At 40.8% G+C, this 21,994-nt stretch overlaps 1 protein-coding gene across 11 annotated transcripts in view; it reads right to left on the bottom strand.

Annotated features, from left to right (window-relative positions):
* STARD13 (StAR related lipid transfer domain containing 13) overlaps positions 1-21,994 on the bottom strand; it is a 521,208-nt gene that overhangs the window by 165,922 nt on the left and 333,292 nt on the right. The window contains exon 1 of one of the 11 annotated variants that reach the window (XM_064586215.1): positions 17,602-20,370. The exons of 6 other annotated variants lie outside the window; for them this stretch is intronic. In XM_064586215.1, coding sequence (XP_064442285.1) covers positions 17,602-17,770 — 169 coding nt within the window. In that variant the 5' untranslated portion in view covers positions 17,771-20,370. Of the gene's footprint in view, positions 1-17,601; positions 20,371-21,994 lie in introns of those variants that run through there. 4 more of the 11 variants (XM_064586205.1, XM_045869300.3, XM_064586207.1 and 1 more) reach the window with 4 other exon arrangements.

The raw sequence follows: 21,994 nt of genomic DNA, 5'->3' as shown, positions 1-21,994 counted from the left end.
TAGAGTCAGATAGCCCCGGGTTCAGTTCCTAGCTCTGATAATTATCTGGGTTTAACTTGCACAAATTACTTTAACTTCCCTGGGCCTCAATTTCTTAACCTAAAATGGGAATGTCAATGCTACCTACTATTATGGGGATTCAGTGAGATAACTATTTCTCACACTTAGGGCCCGGGCAGAACACATGACTATTTCTCTCTCTACGGTCCTTCTGACCACTTCAAACCCATGCTCATCTCTTCATCTTTCTAAACTACTATTTTCATCCTTTTTCTTTTCTACTCAAAGACCCTCAGTAGCTCGCCATTTCCTATAATATAAATTTCAAACTCACGGCTGCCTGGCCTCAAACTTCTTCTTCAGACTTATTGTCTACACTTCCGACAACCCTCTGGTTCACCGGATTTGGATTACATTTGTAATTACTTAAATCATACTTTTCAATTCATTCTGCTGCCCTACATAGAATAACTCACTCTGATGTTCGCTCAGAGGAGAAACACAGCTACTTTCCATGGCTGGGGCCCAGTGATCTTATGTCCTTACCTGACTGCCCAGTTGACAACGTCCTCTTCTGAGCACCTACATTTTGACAGCCTGTTAGTCAGCGAACCATGTACTCCCTTGAATTGCCGACATTAATGACTACTTCTATGTCTTATCTTACTTAATTGTAATCTCCCCGAGGGCAGTGATCATGTCTTATATAATTTTTCACATATATAATCAGCAAGGATCTTGCACATAATCGACTTTGAATAAGTATTTGTTGAAATATCCACTAGGTTAGGATCTCCACTGGCATAGCAGATGCAAAAAATAAATAAATAAATAAATCACGTATTTGTTTCCAAAATATAGCCTGTCTAGCAGTGTTAGCACAGAGGTAAGCTCTCTGTAGAGGATGGGCCCTTACTTTGGAAGACACAGGAGAGCAGCAATGTACTTTTCACCAGAGGGAGAGAGTTCATGTTCCTGGATGGCTGGAGCAGTTATTCAGATTCTAAGGAAGACCCACGGCAAACAGACGGGGCAAAAACTGAGGAAGTCTGAAACTCAGGATACCCCAGACAGTTAGGTAAGAAACACCTCCAGTAACAGCACGCATGGATGCTTCCTGCTACAGGAAGAGAAGCTGAAGCAAGGGAACAACAAAACCCCAGAACAACAACAATAAACCAACAGTGGCAGCTAGAGCCAAACTCCTTCCAACCTGCCTCTACTCTCCCCGCGCGGATGCCCATCTCCGGACCTACAAACTTCTGTGACACCTGCTGAAAAGCACACCCATTAAATTGTGGCAGGGATCATGTTTTGGTGTATTGTTATAGCCCAAGGACCGAACAGCACCCAGCACAGGAAAGGCACTCCAGAAGTGATTTCGTGAGTGAGGGAATCACTATGTTCCTCCATGCAAAAGGGAAAGAATGAATGTACTTCATTTTCTGTAAGCCAGTGAGTGGGGTGCAATGAAGCAGAGATTCAGTGTTTTGAGTTTAGCAAAACTTAATAAAAACAGAAGATTTTAAAGGCAGTCTTTGAAAAGAAGCCAAGGAGATTCTATGGCCCTTCCTTAACTTCCACTTTATGTGATTCTCCAAACCTGGGTGTTTTTAATCTTCCCCACAAGCGGTTAATTCATTAGCATTGGGCCATGTTGCTGATCTGTAGTGTCCTTTTTAGATTAAGGCACACTGAGCCCTGAGTAAGTGTCTGGCTCCATGCTAAAGCATCTGCACGTGCAACAACACTTCACGACAATGGCAGGCAGTAGATGTTATTATTATTTTTCCCACTTTATTTGAGGAAACAGGCTTACAGAAGCCATTGGAATCCGTTCAAGATCACACAGCTAATCCGTGCTTGAACTAGGAATTGAACCCAGGTCCAGAAAATAATGAAGCTCTTGCCTTTGTGCAATGCACATTGCATCTACAAACTACAGTGCACGCTTCATCTACAAACTACAATGCACACTGCATCTACAAACTATAATGCACACTGCTTCTACAAAGTACAATGCACACCGCATCTACAAACTACAATGCACACCGCTTCTACAAACTACAATGCACACCGCTTCTACAAACTACAATGCACACCACATCTACAAAGTACAATGCACACCGCATCTACAAACTACAATGCACACCGCTTCTACAAACTACAATGCACACCGCATCTACAAACTACAATGTACACCGCTTCTACAAAGTACAATGCACACCGCATCTACAAACTACAATGCACACCGCTTCTACAAAGTACAATGCACACCGCTTCTACAAACTACAATGCACACCGCTTCTACAAACTACAATGCACACCGCTTCTACAAACTACAATGCACACCGCATCTACAAACTACAATGCACACCGCTTCTACAAACTACAATGCACACCGCATCTACAAACTACAATGCACACCGCATCTACAAACTACAATGCACACCGCTTCTACAAACTACAATGCACACTGCTTCTACAAAGTACAATGCACCTTGCTTCTACAAACTACAATGCACACTGCTTCTACAAAGTACAATGCACCTTGCTTCTACAAACTACAATGCACACTGCATCTACAAACTACAATGCACACTGCATCTACAAACTACAATGCACACTGCTTCTACAAAGTACAATGCACCTTGCTTCTACAAACTACAATGCACACTGCATCTACAAACTACAATGCACACTGCTTCTACAAAGTACAATGCACACTGCTTCTACAAACTACAATGCACACCGCTTCTACAAAGTACAATGCACACTGCTTCTACAAACTACAATGCACACTGCATCTACAAACTACAATGCACACTGCATCTACAAACTACAATGCACACTGCTTCTACAAAGTACAATGCACCTTGCTTCTACAAACTACAATGCACACTGCATCTACAAACTACAATGCACACTGCATCTACAAACTACAATGCACACTGCATCTACAAACTACAATGCACACCGCATCTACAAACTACAATGCACACTGCTTCTACAAACTACAATGCACATTGCATCTACAAACTACAATGCACATTGCTTCTACAAAGTACAATGCACACTGCATATACAAGTTTCAGAAAAAGCACAGCCTCCCAGAGCTAAAGAAAAATATGTCTGAAAGATTCCTTCTCTGATAAATCAAGGATCTGAAGGTTTCATAACTCCCATGTCAAATTATTAACATCAATCACAGAACATGGTAATTTATTTAAATGACTGATCATTGAACACAGCAGCCATAAACAAGAAATGTGTTCTGCTAAGCCGAAGGCTGCAGGGAAACTCGGAGCATCACGTATCTGTGTGGGGGCAGAGAGAAGCTGGTCTCACCCTCAGGTGCAAGAAAGAAGTCAATAGAGCCTTAGGGTTCTGTTTTTGTTGAAGTAAGAGATTTTGGCAAGCTATCCATGTGCTTGGATACTTTTCCATCAAACAAACTCCTTGCTTCTCTTCACTTACGTTCCGCCCCCCTACAAATTCCACTCCATTTAAGACACACAGCCTTTCCAAATACGAATCAACGGTACAGAGTGCTTAACAATTTTCAAAGATTTTCACACAAGTCTTAGCTTAGCAACTGCCCTTTTTCCTGGAATCCACCATCATCAGCAAGCTCAAACATTTAAAACAAAACATAAAACTGATATCAAAGTTATCAAACAAAACCCAAACATTTTAAAGGGATATGTTTATAAAGTGTGTGTTCCTTTCACTTTTCACCTTACTTTCCTAAGCCTTTCCAGACCAGGCTGTGCCAGGCAAGGCAGCAGGAAAGCACTGGGCTCATCTTTTCTTCATCAGATCATTTGGGCACCACATCATCAGGCTCCTTTCTGCCCCCTCAGACTCAGACAATCCGCTGTGACCACAGCAAGCTCCTGCAGGCCTCCAGCTAGCCAGCCACAGCAAGGTATCCTGCCTAAAGGGCTACCTAACCACGTGAAATATTAGTCTTAAGCAGGAAGCCCAATTTATACTGGAAATTCATAACTCTGAAAGCATAAGATTTATGACACTCTAACTTGTCAAAGTCCCTGAGTCTATAGCACAATATCCTTTCACTTTAAAAGGTTTCATTCTGATCATGATTATGGGAAATTACTTACTGCTGAAACAATATTAATTACCTAATTAAAAATGCAAAGCAAAATTCTTGACACCTCAGAAGGAAAGCAAAATAAAAGGGAAAACTAGAGTTTGAAATGACCCTAATTAATTATGTAGATTCACTCCTAGCCCATCAAATACATAAAAAGAAAATGTAAAATGAAACTAAGAGCTAGTAGACTTTGTCCATTTGAGAACCAATTAAAAATAAGACAAAACCACAGAGTGGTTCATTATTCCCATATCCTTGAGGAGTGGCATGAATTATTATTCAAGGAAGAGGAAGCAAGCACGGTGATACTTTGTGTCCAACTGAGAATAAAGAGCTAGGTCTTGCTTTGTGTGGCTCCTGTGTTCGGACCAGTCCAGTGACCCCTATCAGGTGCACCCCAACATTGCTTAGCCATCCCAGAACTGAGCATCCTTCCATTTGAATTGATTTTACATCGATTCTTTTTTTCCTCAATAATATTACTCAAAGTAGGAGCTAATATGATTCTCATTTGATAGATGAAGAAACTGAGGAAGTTAAATAAAATCATTCACGGTGACCAGATTAGGACAGAAGCATCCGAGCACCGAGGCCTCCCACCTTCTGGTTCCCTGAGGTTACTGTATAGGTCAAGTTTCTCTTTCTACTGGGAACATCACTATTCCACTTGAGACTCACACTGTTCCTGAGTCTTCAAGATTCGTTTTCCCTGCAGAGGTTTTATAGCTGCATGAAATTCATGTGTCAGGTTGTTTTATCTCCATGGGTTAGCCCACTTACACTGGAGAAACAGCACCATCTGTGCCATGGGTTGTCTCTTTGGAAACCCAGTGATCTGAGAAAACCTCAAACCATATGCAACCAAGCACCAAAAAATTAATTTTTTCTCCTTAAAAAATTCCCTTCCCCGAGCATTCACACAGCACTGTCAGTTCATCAATCTCTTTATGTAAATAGCAGTCATGCAGCAAGGGAGGAGGTCTGTTTATTATTTTTGATCCTGTTTTGCTTCTGGCAAAATCTCACAAACAGCAGAAGTTGGCAGAACATCGATATTTTCTTCTGACTGCCTACTGTTCTCTAGCTACAAGTGCAGAGCACATCTGCAACTATTCTGCTCTACGGGCCTCGGCTGGGACTGAGGTCGAATTGCAAAATCTGGGGGAAAAAAAAAATGTCCATACAGGACTTCTCTCAAGAAATAGAGACCCTGGTTTAATACTCGCTCTCCTTCCACTACATAACTGCTGAGTTTGAGATTTAGGGTCCAGAGAACAAGACGGGTTTGACCTAAGTCCCAACTTGCTTCTTGTCTGCAAAGCTCCCCTGTGAAGGTCACAGGGGCCACTGAGCTAGGTGGGCCCTAAGAGCCCTGAGGAAACTTGTAGGAGGATGAGCATTCCGCCTCCAGCACTTTCTAGGAAGAAAGGCAGCATTTTGCAGGTTTGGGAGTAGGGAAAATGACTTCTCCCTAGGGGTGGAGGAATCTGTCCTTTCCCTCTGTTACGCTTGTTCCTACCTAACCAAGCTAGATTCCTTGCCAAAGGCTGGAATGCTGCTGCCTTGACATTTACTTTGGACAGAGCATTCTTGATATAGAACAGCCCGTCCTCAAGACGGCAGTGGGAGGGTCATTCATATATAGGACAGTCGCTCAGAGTTGCTGGTCTTCGAGGCACAGTGAAATCCTCAACAACTTGAAGGGTGGGTGAGGAACAGAGGACCAAGCAGGCCTAAAATGATGGAAAAAACCAAAACGAACAACTTTCTTTGGTTCCAAGTAGACCATGACTACCTGTAATTATGAGGGTGATGGGGCTGCACAGTGGTGAATAATGTGGGCTCCTAGGTCATACAGACTTGAGTTCAAAGCCCACCTCTGCCACCTACTTGCTGGGAGACTTTGGGAAGGTTACTTAACTCTGTAAGCCTCTGTTTACTCATCTGGAAGATAAACATGGTAAAACCTTAAGCATTAGGCTTTGCCATATTTATTTTCCAGAGGAGTAAACTTAAGTCTTGGGTCTTCATGAAAATGAAATCAAACACCAATATATGTAGTGTTGAAAACAGTCCCCGGTACATCATAGCGAGCCCTCAATAGGAGTAGCTATAGGTATAGTGTTGCTATTTTTTAAATGTTGTAAATGGGGGCGCCTGGGTGGCTCAGTGGGTTAAGCCTCTGCCTTCGGCTCAGGTCATGATCTCAGGGTCCCTGCTCAGTGGGGAGCCTGCTTCTCCCTCTCCCTCAGCCCTTCCTCCTGCTCGTGCTCTCTCTCTCTCTCAAAAAATAAATAAAATCTTCTAAAAAATAAAAATAATGAAATAAAATAAAATGTTGTAAATGTTTCAAAACTTAAAATATGTGTTGTAAAATTTATAAAAAGTCCAATCACCATCCCCAGACCTAAATCTTTTATGTAAACGCATAGAAATGTTAGTAAACTATGTTGACAACCTGCCTCTCTGTGATGAATCCAGACTCTCACTTTTCTTTTCACTTGGGTGAGTCAGTGGAAATGTTCTCCCTGGGCCCAAGGGCAGGGCTCCCAGACCCCCAGGCACAGCTGCATGGCCTCCCGCAGCCTGCAGGAGGCATGACTGACAGTTAATGAGCTGAAAAGAGCCTTCGCGTCATTCTTGCATTCTGGAACAAAGTAGTCAGCTTCACAGAACACAAGCTGCCAGTGTCCAGGGTCAGCCCTGCTAGAGTAACCAAAGGTGGGAGGAGGAGACAAAGTTGACAGGAGACAGGTCACGTGAACCAGGACCGGAAAGGCTTCATTAGAAACTGAATTGTAAGCTGGAGGTGAGGAAGTAATTGTACTCTCAACAGAGGAGGGAAAAGGAAAACCTGGCCTCTGAAACCATCTCTTTCTACCCACTTGTTAATGTTTAACAAACCCATTGCTCACTGCCAAGTTTCCTTATTCCATCAAGTGAGTCTCTGCTTCTCTAGCCACTCAGGTAAATGTGCTGTTCCATACAACAACCCCAAGCGAAAACCTGTGTCCAAAGGAGGGACTCAGGAAAACAAGACTGGAAACGTCTCAAAGTAGGGAAACATGCATATACATTCGTCAGGTCTCTGAAGGTTCCTAGGTGGCAAAGCTTGCTAATCTAAGATCATAATACCATTTTACACGAGGGTTCAAAAAGAGAACCCTCTGGAATTGTTCCACAAACCGTCCTGCACCATACCAGCTAAGGAGTTACTATTAGAATAGTTTTTCAGGGTTTCCAGGATGTCAGATGCAAACATCAAATAATTTTATCCTACCAAACAAGTCTTTTAGGAAGTTTAAGCTTAACATTTAAGTTATGATGTATAAAGCATGTGCTAACTGATATTTCTATCTTTGTGGAGGGGCCTCCTACATGGAGTTTCCTAAGACTATATATATTCCATACATAAATAAAGCAAAAAGAATCCATGCTTATTTAATCCACTCAACCCTGTAAGAACAAATTTCAGCAAATGCTAATGATCATGTTCAAATGCAGTTTTTCCTAGCTGAGGAATTCAACAATGATGAAGATTATTCCTCAATCAAAAGGAACGAAATCCTGGAGGAAAGGGGCAATGGAAGTTTCCTAAATAATTTGTTTGAATTATTTTGAGAAAGGATGCTGAGTTTTTAGAAAGTTTATCTACATGGTACAGCATCTCTTTTAACTCTTCCACACAAAGACCGTTTAATAGGGAAAATTCCTACAAAATTAACAACAATCTCAAAGTTAACTTATCGGTTTAGAAAATCACAATTTGGGAGGGGGATTCAGGCATCACAGATTCACCCACCAGGCACAGAGATCTACCTTGACTACTGGTTGGTGATGCTTGTCTTGGGCCTTGCTCTCAGCCCCAACTGGTCGCCTCCCCCAGCATTTTTCACTCTGGTCTATCCCTGATGGGAGAGCACAGCCCCCTGCCTCCAGCTCTGCTGCTGGCCCTCAGCTTTAGAATTTCCTACTGAGTGGTTCCAGGAGCCAAGAACACTTCCTGTCCAGAACGGTCTCTTTTAATTTGCCAGGAGGTGGGGATCAATGGGCTTTGCTGTTTATCTATAGGAGTTGAAACTTGGCCTAAACCCATCATTTCAGGATAGCACAGGGCAACTGAAAGTAAATGCAGTACATTCATTACTTAGTAAACTGATGTTACTAAGTAAATGAAATAAAGGAAACCGCATTTGGGAAAGGCGATAGATTTCAATATAGCTTAAGATAAAAGGAAAAAAAAACACCAAAAAAACAAAACAAACAAACAAAAAAAACTCCTTTGTTTTACTTTTTGGGGGTAAAATGTTTGTTTTACCTGTGAGGCTTTTTGGGGACACAAAAACGTGGCAGTATGTATGCCTGCCTTAGTCAACTTGGTATAAAGTGTGTAATTTATTCTTCATTTGATGATACAGTTCCTTGAAAGGCCATATGTACGTGGGTGTTTGTTTAGTATACATATTTTTTTCTTATAATGAGCACTTAGTATGTACCAGGCACTGTACTCTGTGTTTAATTATATTATTGCATTTAATTTTTGCAACAACTCTGAGATGGTAACAGCAGGTGGAATGGAGTACCAATGGTGAGGGTGAGGATGTACTGGGAAGGGGAGTTAGCAGACCTTCCTACTCAAAAGACATCAGTGGTTGAAATGAAGGTGATTTGCTTACTAAGAACTTGCTATACACAACACATGCCTTTACAAAGGTCCAAACAGTAAGGCTTTGCAATGGATTTCATTCCCTATTTCGGGAAATTCATTTAGGAGGACATGTCTTGTGTCCTTCAAAGCATCTGGGAGAGCTTTAAATTCCTCTATTAAGAACTCTAGTCTTATTTAGGGGGGAATGGTTGGAATACCATTATCATGGGAATTGTGAGTCTCTCTTACTTCTTTTAGTAACTTTAAACATTATAAATAATATTGGGGTAGTAAAACTCTCAGAGAAAAATATGATTTTATGACTACCGTACTTTTTCCCAGTATGTCATTTGGAGAATACGAGGGTATGTGAATTGCTACTGTTCACTTACAGAGGCTGAGTACTAATTCAAGGTTCTTGCCATTCATATGTGTGATTTGTAAAATTAGGTAGGAAGAGGAGACTTGGAATGCAGAAGAGAAAGCCCTCTTTAGGGGCGCCTGGGTGGCTCAGTCATTAAGCCTCTACCTTGGGCTCAGGTCATGATCCCAGGGTCCTGGGATCGAGCCCTGCATCAGGCTCCCTGCTTCGCGGGAAGCCTGCTTCTCCCTCTCCCACTCCCCCTGCTTGTGTTCCCTCTCTCGCTGTCTCTCTCTCTGTCAAATAAATAAATAAAAATCTTTAAAAAAAAAAGCCCTCTTTAGCTCAAAATACTGACAGGTAAATTAGTTACTTGTGATTGCCCAGTTTCATTACAATCTCTACTCTTTTCCTCTACACTGTTGGCCCTTGTATTTTATCAGAGTGTTAAAGAGGCAAGGCAATGCAAATCATTGGTATTTTAGTCAGCTCTGCCTCTGTCAGACTTTCAAAGTCATCAGGATTCCTACACCTTGTGAGGGAAATCATTTGAGAATCTAGCCAGATATTTTGGATTTATTTTTATTGATTTCCTTCTTTTTTTTTTTAACAGCATTAGCATGTTCTGTAATTTTCAGTTATTTTGCAATTGGTCCATTTAAATTCCTTTAGATTCTAAATTTAAAAGAGAGAGAGAATTCAGGTCTTTTCAAACAATAGTGTACAAATTGTCATGGTAATCTGTGTGCCTGTCCTACCCTAGACTGCACCGTTCTATAGTGATTGCTATGGTCCTGGGTGGCTTTACAACATGGGGGTGCAGGCTAGACAGCAAGGCCAATTCCCCATGCATTCTGTTGTAACTTTTTTACATTTTGTGGATTCTCTCCAAAAGTATCATTCATAATGCAAATGCTAATGTGCCACCTCTTTGCCAGCACAAGGAAAAATACCTTAAGAATATATTTGCAGGCTTCCTGAGAAACTTGTAAGTGCCTTATTCAACTAAATCAAACAAACTTGACTAATTAAAATGACCTATTACCTATTAATTCACTTTATTCTGTCATACCGACAGAGACTTTGCCGTAACCAAAGATCTGTTTGGACCAGGAAGTCAGAAATGCCTGAGTCTCAGAGAGTCCACATCCCACATCACTGATCGCCAAGGAGAATCTGACACTGCTGAAGAGTTTCCTGTTTCTTTCCTGTGGGGCAGGGACTCCACTTCCCAGAAGTAATGGAATATCCTGAATTAGCTGCGATAATAGCAGACCCCTTTGGAATTTGCCCAAGGGCTTCAGCCTTATCATGGGTTAGACAAATCTAGGGCCAAAAGACACTAATTTCTTCCTTTTGGCCCACCAGAACCTATCTTGTAAAGTTATTTGAAGACTGGTTGCATTCTTGTTAGAATTATTTACTCGGCCCATATACCTAGACCTTCGGTTTTCTGCCTGGCAAAAGCTACTCAGGTTAGAATCTTCTTTTGGTGGGGTGCCTGGGTGGCTCAGACGGTTAAGCGTCTGCCTTCGACTCGGGTCATGATCCCAGGGTCCTGGGATCGAGTCCCACATCGGGCTCCCTGCTGGGCGGGGAGCCTGCTTCTCTCCCTCTGCCTCTGTCTCTCTCTCTCTCTCTCTCTCACTTTCATGAATAAATAAATCAAAAAATAAAAAAAAAAATCTTCTTTTGGTTGTTAATTTTTATAAAGAGATGTCCATCCTGTCTTTACGCAGTTGATTTTTAGAGTATATGGAGCTAGCCTTATTTGGAAACAAGAAGTACCTGCAATTTACTCTCCAAAATATAACCTCATACTACCTATTGCCCAGTCCATGCAAGAATATAGTCAAAGAGAATGGTCTTCCAGGCCCTGAACCCTCCTAAATCAGTTTTTCCAAAACGTGTTCCCCAGGGAAAGTGGTTTTATAAGATGTCACTTCCTGGTGTCCGGTTAAAAATGGTTTCATGATGAAATATACCAGTTTAAACAAAGTTAAATTACTTTCTGCAGGATTTCTCTGAGCCTTTCATAAGTGTGAATTTCCAAAAAGGGAAAGAGGATATAGCATTTCCTTACTTAACCACAGAAATATTTCCCCCCTGATTATCTAACAGGACTAGTCTTCTGTGAAGCCAACTGAGAAACTGTCTCTAGATAGTCTCCATACTATTTAGAGATTAAGCCAGAGAATCAGAGTGCATACCTGAACCTCCTTGTTCTGAGCCACTCACCCCATGCCCAAATATTTTTATTGAATTATAATTTGTTGTTATGCCCCTGGTACAGTGGGATGCTATGGGAAACTTGCAACTGAATTCACTGTAGGAATGTTTAATTCATCTACTACATCTTGTAGAGTTCCCTTTATGAGATTTGTATGAGAAACTGCTCTTCTATATCAAGTTCCTGGGAGAAAATCCTCCCAAACATCAGGTCCCAGGAAAAGCTATGCTGGTATGCTTTTACCTTGGACATGACAAATCTTCCCCTGATCATGTTCACCTCTTTGCTTAAATCCGGGAAGCTCAGGCTATAACTTATAGATCACTTGTAGTAATTATTCAGTGTCTTATGTTTCATATTTTTATGTAATATCTCTCCCTAGCTTTATCATATTAATTAACCTATATTTTTCTCTTCATCAGATTTATCTTTTTATAACCTTAACTGAGTTGAATATTCTTTTATCCACTACTTCAAATCCTTTAGGTAATGCATTAGAATGTAAATGAAAATATGTTGTCTTTACCCACACCCAAATCCTATTTGGACTGCCCCTGAGGAGACAGAAAATGATTTTCTCATGATCCTTCATTCAAATACCATCTATACAATTCATGGTCTCCTATCTTCTTGTATCTTCTTCCTTAGACTTGCCAGTGGGTTCTCATACCTCATGAAATGTAGAGATGAGGCGCAACCTCATGAATGACCTGCCTCCATTAAATCCCAACTGATTTATTGACCTTTTTATAGAGGTTTACCAGAACCCACTTATCATTTTGTCTCTGTCTAATTTGCCTGGGTCATCAACTGGTGTTGCTTAGACTTAGAAGACTCAGAAGCACTGCCCATGATTAGGTGGCTAAGAGAATGAGGAAGCTTGCTTTATAAGAGTGGACCAGGGTCCAGAATTTACACAGAATTAAAGTACTGACTCGGGAAAAGAGGAGGAAAAAAATGAATCTCTATTCACTTAAAGTAATATCACAAAATCCAAATTTGGCAACTGCCTGCATCTGGGATGTGTGTTTATAAAATTAGAACTAATAAAAGCTGTGACGTGAAGTTTTGGATGTCTCAATTTGGTTAAAGTTAAACTCTCAACTTTTACGTGTGTACAAGCATGTCGCTCTTTGCTAATTTCCCTCCAGTACTTATTTCTGAACTGCTCACATTTTTAATATTTTCATATGTGATAACTTCAAAAATGTTACTCACAGTTCATTAACTTAATTCACTGAACAGATTTTCCTGTAACTTTCGATTACACAGTATCCTTTGTGGACAGGCCCATCAGTCACCAGTATGGAACAGAAAGAGGCTCTGATTCACGAAATGTGAATTTCTGACAGTTGCCACTTTTTTTAAGAAAGAACTTGAGCAATATGTGACTGATGTATTCTCACCCTGTTTTCGTGTTCCATCTGTCTTTCTGCCAGTTTATCCACCCTCCGTTTCTGAAAGTAGTTGGGTAAGAAAGTACTGAACACAGAGAAAGGGCAATTCCCAAAGAATAAATGATTGTTTAATTTCCGTGGACACTCTCCAGTTGGTGGGGGGCTCACCCACCAGGATAAGCAAGGCCACCACTTAGGTCAGGCAAATTCCCAAGATGCCACTTGACCTGATGGAGTAATGAGAAAGCCAGAACATCACTAATGGCCCAGTTCCATTCCCTGGGAACATAAGGAAGGCAGTTTATTCCACTCTAGTTAAGTTCAGCTCAGGTGCGATCTTTAAAAAGAGTCTCAGATAGGGGCGCCTGGGTGGCTCAGCCGTTAAGCGTCTGCCTTCAGCTCAGGTCATGATCTCAGGGTCCTGGGATCGAGCCCCGCATCGGGCTCCCTGCTTGGCGGGAAGCCCGCTTCCCCCTCTCCCACTCCCCCTGCTTGTGTTCTGTCTCTTGCTGTGTCTCTCTCTGTCAAATAAATAAAATCTTAAAATAAAATAAAATAAAATAAAAAAATAAAAAAAGAGTCTCAGATAAAAAGTCAATGAAAATGCAAATCCAACTTTCACTAATTCTTCTAGTTGTAAAAAATTTTCTACATTCTGTATTTTCTATCAAGAGAAGAGGTCTTTTTTTGTGAGAGCCGGGACACACACACACACACACACACGGACGGACGGACATGCTCTGATCCTTACAGTCATTGCAATAGGCTGGGTACTGCAATAACTCCATTTCACAGGCCTGGACTCCGGAGAAAGAAAGGTTTTTACAGGTTGCTTTATAATTATGGGTTATAAGGACATTTAAATAGTCCACAAGACTGGACATCCTAACGTTCCTATTAAATTGATAACGAGAGCATTAAACAGGTATCAAAGAAACATGTCCGGGTAGATATGAATGACATAATAAGAAAAATGTAAATAAGAATTGTCTCTCTTCCTTAAAAGAACACCTGTTCTCCTGAATCCTAGAATTTTGGAGATGATGGGAACTTCACGTTTATTTAATCCAAACCCTTTATGTTATAGAAGAAGGAAAGAATGCCCGGAGAAGTTGTGACTTGCCCCAGATCACACAATTAATTAGTGACAGCTGTAGAACTAAAATCTGATTTCCGCTTTATCATTTCCTTGACCATTTGTAGAAAAATTATAAGCCACTGATTTATTCCACATTAGAAAGCTGCTCTGTTTCCTTTTCAGCTTCTGTTATTTTAGGTTTAAGTTTCCCCGCTTTGCACACTCTTGTTCAAGGAGTTACTGACTCAACCACAACTTAACCACTCTGGACTTGAGGACCACGAAGAAACCTGAGAAATCACAGACTGACCATTTTATTTTCTCATCAAGAAGCGAAGGCCCAGTGAGGTTCTGAAATTTGCCACAGTAGTAAAAGAATGAGAGTGTCTAAGTAAGAGCCTGCATCCTGGTCTCCTTTTTTTCTGGTTCGGTGAACTTGACTGCAATGGTGTCCATATCATGCCATTTTAAGCATTTAAAATAATTTTAAAAAATAGTTTAATAGCAAGATGAATTCTTTCACAAAGCAAATAATCACATTTATGTATTTTCTTAGATTTGGATCTTCCGAATAGCATGTGTGTGAGTCGATAGGTTTTCCGCACAGTGCACACATCGGCAATACATCATAGCCATCAAATAGTGCCATGAGATCCCAATTCTCCTTTCCTGTGGCCTAACATGCTCTTCTTTCACCTCCCCAGCAGCCTCCCTCTTGTCCATTCCCAAGTGCCTGCTAGTAAGGGACATAAAGACCATTATTATTTCCATTCTCTCTCCATACAATTTCCCCATTGATTCAGCAAGATTTTGGGGTAGGGATTATGGGCAGTATGACTTATGATAAACTTGCACTTTGCAAAACAACACACCATCTTAAAGTTCTCTTTTAAAGGGACCCAAAACTCCAGAACTATAAAGAAGGCTAGAGAAATGATGCATGTTATTTTGGAGCATACCATAAGATGAGCAAGTTCAGATTCATCCTGGGTTTGAGCAACTAATTCTGATCCTATGCATCATCAAAGATTCCTTTATTTCTCCTCTTTGTTTTTCCTTCCCCTGAATGTATCTGCCGTTGAATCATGTCCATGCCATTCAATGATTAGCTCACTGTAATGAGGTCAGTGGGGAGCAACTTACTCTTGTTTGCACTGTTCCCAACAGCCAGGAGAGATTATGATCATAAGTAATAATGCCCCAAATTATATTAATACTATGCTAAATTTTCCTTGAAAGATCAACAGTAGAGTAAGGTAAACAATTTTGCCGATGTTGCTGTCATTTCGATACTGATATGTGAACTACAAAAAATAATGGTGTTATTAATTTAATATGCACGGGTAAGCTTTAATCGGATGATTAGTAAAATAACTTGACATCATGCACTATTGGACACTAACTGTTCAAGAAAGGTAAAACACACAGCACTTTGCTTCTATCAGCGAAATAAAACCTGACTGGAAATCTCATTGTGAGTGACCAATTCTGATTCTGTCAAATGGCTCATTGCGGCATCCTGAGTAGAAAAGACTGAAATGTCTTTTGGTATATTACAGACTCTAAAATCAACCACAGGTCCAATACTTTAACACTCAAAAATCAAAAACAGTTTAGTGTATCAAAAAGCATGGGCTTCAGAGTTATATTCAAATACCAGCTCCTACTATGTAACCTGAGAGAGGTTACTTGACCTCTATGTGCCTCTGTTTTCTTACCTTTAAAATGGGTATAATAATAGTTCGTACTCCCGGGATCTTTTTTTTTTTTTTTTTGAGGGTAAAATAAATTGAAATATACATATAAGGCTCTCAGAGCAGTGCTTGAGACATTATAAAGGCTCAATCCATACTCTCTACCATTACAGTGAAGCGATCTAATAATATAGTAAAGCTTCTGCTTTCATAATGGCTTACTATACAACTGTATAATATCAACAAATGACGAGTTCCCAATCACTGGACTGTTGGAATTCCTTCATGCCTCCCTCTGATCTTCATTATCACTCTTAATTTCTAGCCATTCATTGGCTTCAGACATCCCATTGCTCAACACAGAAAGGTGAGAATGCTCACATTTTCCATTTAGGCAAATGAAACATAGACTCAGAGTATACGTTCAATGATCATGCATGTGTTCATAACTTCAAATCCTCAATGGGAATACAACTTTCATCCCAAAAGAACATCAAGAATTTTAATGAAATAAATTATTGTAAATATATTTAATGAGATCTGCAAAGCAACTTCAAACTATTTCTATATGCAGTGTTTCCAACATGATACACTTGATATGCATGCTGAAGAACATTTACCGAGTGTAGATTATGAATCATCATCAAACATTTGTCAAGCCCCTACATCCATAGTGATGATGGCATCTGATAAAGTACCATTGTCAGAGATCTCTAGAGCTAAAATGAAGCTGGTTTTTACTCTAAGCCGAATGTATTTTTAAATCAAGCCACAGGGAAATAATTACTTTTGTTTCTATTCAATCAAGACCTGCACACAGAGTTTATGGAATGACATAATATCCTTCCTGAAATCAGACTGGTATGTAGGACCAGTATCCTTCACACATAACCAGTTCCTGAACCTTTACAAACAAATCCTAATTTCCAAGGAAACAATCTCATCAACCGCTACTCGCGAGAATACATATTGTTCCTTTTGGAAACATTATAATAAGATTTTCATGATTACAAACCCCAACTTCCCTTCTAAAATTCAATATAATCCTAAATTCATTTATTGAAGTGGAAATTGTATTTGTATAATGGCTCTAGAAATTGCTGGTAAATTTTGTATCACCAATATAATAATTCAGTTATTTTTTTTGTTTCAGTCCAGGAGGGCTTGGTCATAAACTTTGTAAACTTATTGTGATCATGTGGGTATTATGTGCTTGTCTTTTAAATGAGCACCACTGAGGGGCTTCCTGGGAATGTTCATTTTTGAGCTTCTACAGACCTACTCTAAGACAAGGAGCATGTTTTAACTATTGTTGGAGAATGACCAGTTTTAGTGATGTCCAGACTGTTGATCTACTTTACTTTTACTTAAATTTTTTTTTTTTTTTTTTTTGCAGAGAATAAAAAGGAACATCTAGCAGCTTGTAATCAATATCCTCTTCTTTCTGCCTCAGGAAGCTGGTTACTTCTAAGCACAGGCCACAAGCTTTGTTTTGAACTTAACAGACACCTTTATCCTTTACCAGAAAAACAATATCAACAAATCAGAGGCAACTACTGGCATAAATATACATATAGAGGATGCGATTCTGGTTGTCAGCCCAGTGGCCCTAAGAACAGAATTCCAACTTTCCCTTGTCACTGAGAGTGTTTAAAGAATCTGGGCAGGGTACAAGTCAGTCCCCTCCCGCCCCCCAATTAAATAAACAAATGTCCAAGTTTTAGATGTGACAGAGTGTGAACAACCTGCTGAAAAGTTCCTAAAATACACACTGAGTAAACCTGTCTGGTTTATTGCGTCGGCACACACAAATTTTGGAAATCGATGATACACCGTCCCAGCTGCCGTGAAGTTTTCTGTGCACTTCATGTTGAGTTATGTGGCAGCTAGGTGCTGTCACTGTTTGCTTAAAACTGCTGCCTGAAGTTATTTCTAAAAGTTACATGCAGCGTGGCATAGAAATCCAATGTAGTGTAAAGGGAAAACAACAATGTAAAAAAAAACACCAAACTGGGTTAGCACGAAATAGAGCCACAAATCAGAATTCGCAACAGCCTGCCACTCCCGGCCACTCACCTTGTTGAATTTTAGCCACTAGCTGATGGCGCGCTAGAATCCGGCTCATCCTGTAAGGAGAGCGTCTCGCAGTCTGATCAAATCGCAAGTACATCTCCTGGCCCTCGGGTGTCATGGAATTTAGATAGTAGCAGCCTGAAGCTGGGGTCCTGGGGCCCTGACTGAACATCTCGGCCACCTCAGTCTGCCCTGTGGCTGTGGCCGTCTGTCTCCAGTCGCAGTCAAAGAGAAGGCACCAAGCCCAGCGGAGCTCCACAGACCAGGCGATTTTTGAAAAGAAAAAGGAGTGCCAAAAGCCACAACTCAGAATGCCAACCCCCCGGCCTTCACGTGACCTCGGGCAGCCAATCCGAGGAAGCGAGGAGAAGGGGACCGGACACGGTCGGCCCCAGCCCGAAGCCCGGCGGTTCCAGCGGCTGAGGTGCCCCGCGGTGCCGAAGGCAAATGCGAGCGTTTGCCGCGCCCCGAGCGGACTAAGCGCCGAGAAGCAGCACTCCCTGAAGAGTTAAAAAGAGAAGGGTAAAAGAAAAGGCACTAGAAGAAAAATAGGCCCTGGCCACAGATGGCCTTTTCGGCTGTAAAAGTTAGAGCACATTTGCTTTTTCCCAGGCAGCCGCCGCCAGGTAAAAAAAATGGGGGTGATAAACGTCTTAAATGAAAACCGACTTCAAATAAGCATAAACAGCTGAGTATGTTACCACCCTGCATTACAAAGAAATGAATCAAATAAAGCTCTTCCAGGGAAAAATAAACTTTCAAGTGCTTTAACACCCGGAGTAAAAACACTACAGATTCCTGACCTGCAGTGGGGAAGCCGAGAGCTCTTAGAGGTGACTGGGAGAGGCAAAGGGCATAAGCAAGCATATTGTGAAGTATGTGCTGCCCTGTAATTTTTCTACTTCCCCCATTTTTAATCACCAAGAAACAAAAAAGTTATGAAGTACCTATCCCATTTAAGACACTGCTAGGAATTATTGTAAAGATTCGGGTTTACGCAAAGGTACTGTCGCCAAGCTGAAGTTATACAAAAGCTTAAGGCTTTCATAAACCTTAGGTAAAAGGTGTCTCAAAAAAGACACGAAGACAATGTTGGGGAAGCAATGTTATTTTTGACTCTGGTGATCACAGCAGGACATAAGGAGAAGACATTCCAGTGGGCTTAAAAAAAAAAATGGGTGGGATTCTGACAAGCAGAGGCAGAGGAGGGCTTTGCAGGAGGGTCTCTGCCCACACGTGCGGAGATCAGGAGCCAGAATGTGTGTTTAAGGAAACTGTGAATAATTCAATTTGGCCCTATCCGAGTATTCATATGGGAATAATTAGAATTCCCCCCGTATTTTTCCTCTTTAATATTATTTGATGTGAAGAGAAAAAGTCCATAGAAAACATTATTGAATTCTGAGCCTGGGGCTAAATGAATAAAGTTCTTTGAAAAAGAAACATATGGCCAAGCTGTTCTGACATTCGGCTCACTTAAACTGAAACATAGCTTGGCCTGCGATTTATAGTCCTCATGATGAAAAAACTCTCAATTAAAGGTTTAATGGGACATAAACTAGGACCCCAACTCTCGTTACTGTGGCTAGCGGTGGTCAGCCCTAAGCTTTCCCTGCGGGAACTTCTGCTGGCCCGATTCTGACTGGCAGCTCATCTCGCATAACTATCCTACTCCGTAAATGAACAGAGCCTGCAGCAGAACACACTCTCTCTCATGGCAGTTGTGAGCCCGTCCTGATAACTATGTAGGAGTGGCCAAGTGTTAGATTCTCCATAGCATCACAGTAGAAAAGGAAAGATCTCACTGGATTGTATTGTTCTCTTTCCATTCTTATTTAGGGTTTGGTCAGAGTTTTGCTGTTCCAAGGCCTCTTTTGTGGAAGGTGACCGGGATCTAAGGTCTAGTGATTCTGGTATACCAACAGCACGGGGTTAGCACTACACTTCAACATTAGATGCCTGTAGGGCTCGTTCCACGCTCAGATCCAGCACTGGTTGCCATCTGATGGAGATGCTAGTGTCAGGTACTTTGTGCACGTGCTTTTGTTCTGATAGTCCAACATTAGGGACATCCCTGCTGTTACACAAACGTGTTCAAGCCAGACACCTGGCACTTCCCACTTTTCCACTGGGAGAGCATGGAAGGAGGATGGAGAGAGAAAGAAGACCATGGAACTTAGGAGGAACTTGGGCTATGTTCCAAAAGCCAAGCAAATGGAAGGAAAAAGGCAGGAAATAATATCTCGTTGTTTTATAGCTGTGAATAACACTTAAAGATTTGCCATTCCCAATGCCAATCTGGTAGTTCATTAGCGACTTGGCTACATTTTAAAAAGAAATGGAATGATTCTCTCTGAGAAGTACTGCAGTGTATCATGGCCAGTTTAGTATTAAAAAAAAAAAAATCACAGTGCCTTCCTTCTGCATTGAAAGTCCTGAGGTGTTTTGTTCTGAAAACGTCAATGACTATGTATCCTTTGACATATAGGTAAAGATTATCCTTTGATATATACATAAAGAGATGCAACAAAGGAAGCATAGTATTTCATAGGACATTGGCAAAGAAGAATAAGAGTTAAATGTAAGTTACGGAAAAAAGGGAAATTTCTATTCCCTGATTAAAAGAAAGACAATTTAGAATAGGGCTTAATTTTTCTAAAAATCAGTGTACATTTTAATAAGCGGATCTATGAAGGATTATGTAGCAGCATTTCTGTCTCTAAGTTTTCAAGTAGTAGCTATAAATCCATGCAACTGCTCCCCATGTTTTTGCCATTTCAAATGTCCAAAATACCATATTTAAAGAAGATAAGTAACACTGCTTCCTTACTGGCACCCTTAATGCCTTGTTTTATGCTAATGTATTGCTATGAAACCCATGCCTTTTTAATGAATGTTTTTTCATTATTTGGTCCTAGTGATCAAATAATAACCACTGGGTAGGCAGTTCTGTTCTGTTTGTTGTCAATGTAGAAGCGAGAAACTGCTGATTATCTTTCCTGGACTGATAAGGTCCTCCATGCATCTAGTTGAGAGAACTCTTCATTTTCACTGGTGAGTGAGTGAGCACCAAAGAAATCAGAGAGAGGGAGAAAGTGCTGAAAACCCAAGTGTATCTTTCAAGACTGATGCTGGATTCCTTCCTTTCCAATTCCTTTAAAAATGAAGAAAATGGATGGCACTAGCTTTTAGTTTTCACTTCTTTTCCTCTTTCCTACTTTGGTCAAGAGCTATCCTCACTCATATTATTTCAGGGGTGGGATAAACAGATGAATATTGGGACCCAAAGAGAGCAATTAACAGAGAAGGGGAAGGGGCACGCATCCAACTCAATTTCAGTTCAGGTCATGATCTCAGGGTCATGGAATCGAGTTCCACATTTGGCTCTGTGCTCAGAGTGGAGCCTGCTTGGGGTTCTCTCCCTCTCCCTCTCCTCTCTCTCTCTCCCTCTTTCTCTCAAATAAATAAATCTTAAAAATACTTAAAAAAAAAAAAAACAAGGAAGGGAGAGGTGGGAGGGACTGACAGTGTTGAACACCTTCTATGTGCCAGTCACATCTTTAATTAATGTCCACAGCAAACCCCTGTGGTATCCTATTTTATAGAACAGGAAATTAAGACTCCCAGAGGTGAAGAGATGTCCTAGGTCATATAGCAACCAAGTGTGGAGACACTCTCTATCTCCGGTCTGATGATATTTGAACTCTTTCCACTATCACACAAACTGTGGCACTGAGAATGTGCTGGGGAAACTGGACAGGGGAAAGGATTTTCGTAGGGCATATTGAAAATTGTCTTAATCCTGTTTAATTAGTGCATGTGATAATGAATGCCTAAATGAAAATACAGTGGACCCTTAGATACCACAGATTTATTTGTGGGGATCTGCTTCCATGCAGATATTTTTCAATAAATATATATGAAACATTTTTGGAGACTTGCAACAATTTGAAAAAAATTGCAGACAAACCACATAGCCTAGAAATAGTGAAAAAAATTATGAAAATATTAGGTATTATTGTAAGAATACAATATATAACACATACAACATACAAAATATGTGTTAATCGACTGTTTATATTACTGGTAAAGCTTCTGGTCAAACAGGCTATTAGTAGTTAAGTTTTCGGGGAGCCAAGTTATATGTAGACTGCATGCGGGTAGGTGCTCCTAACCCCTGTGTTGTTCAAAGGTCAACTGCATAGCATGGGATGGCTAAATTCTTGTAGTGGTTGAGGTGTAGGTGTCTGGAGAGCAAGCTACACAGCCCAGAGCCTTTAATTAACCAGTGAGAACCATGGACCCTCTTAGAAGCAACCCAAGGCTCAGAAGTGGAGACCCACTCACTCCCACCCCAATCTTAAAGTGCAAAAGCAGCTTGACTGTCTTTTTGTTT

The sequence above is a fragment of the Mirounga angustirostris genome, unplaced genomic scaffold (genome assembly GCF_029215605.1).
Source record: "Mirounga angustirostris isolate CCGP_5_RB_7025 unplaced genomic scaffold, mMirAng1.0.hap1 SCAF_3, whole genome shotgun sequence".
Taxonomy (NCBI): domain Eukaryota; kingdom Metazoa; phylum Chordata; class Mammalia; order Carnivora; family Phocidae; genus Mirounga; species Mirounga angustirostris.
Note: the sequence above shows the minus strand (reverse complement) of the source record. Positions and strands in the feature narration are given on the sequence as shown.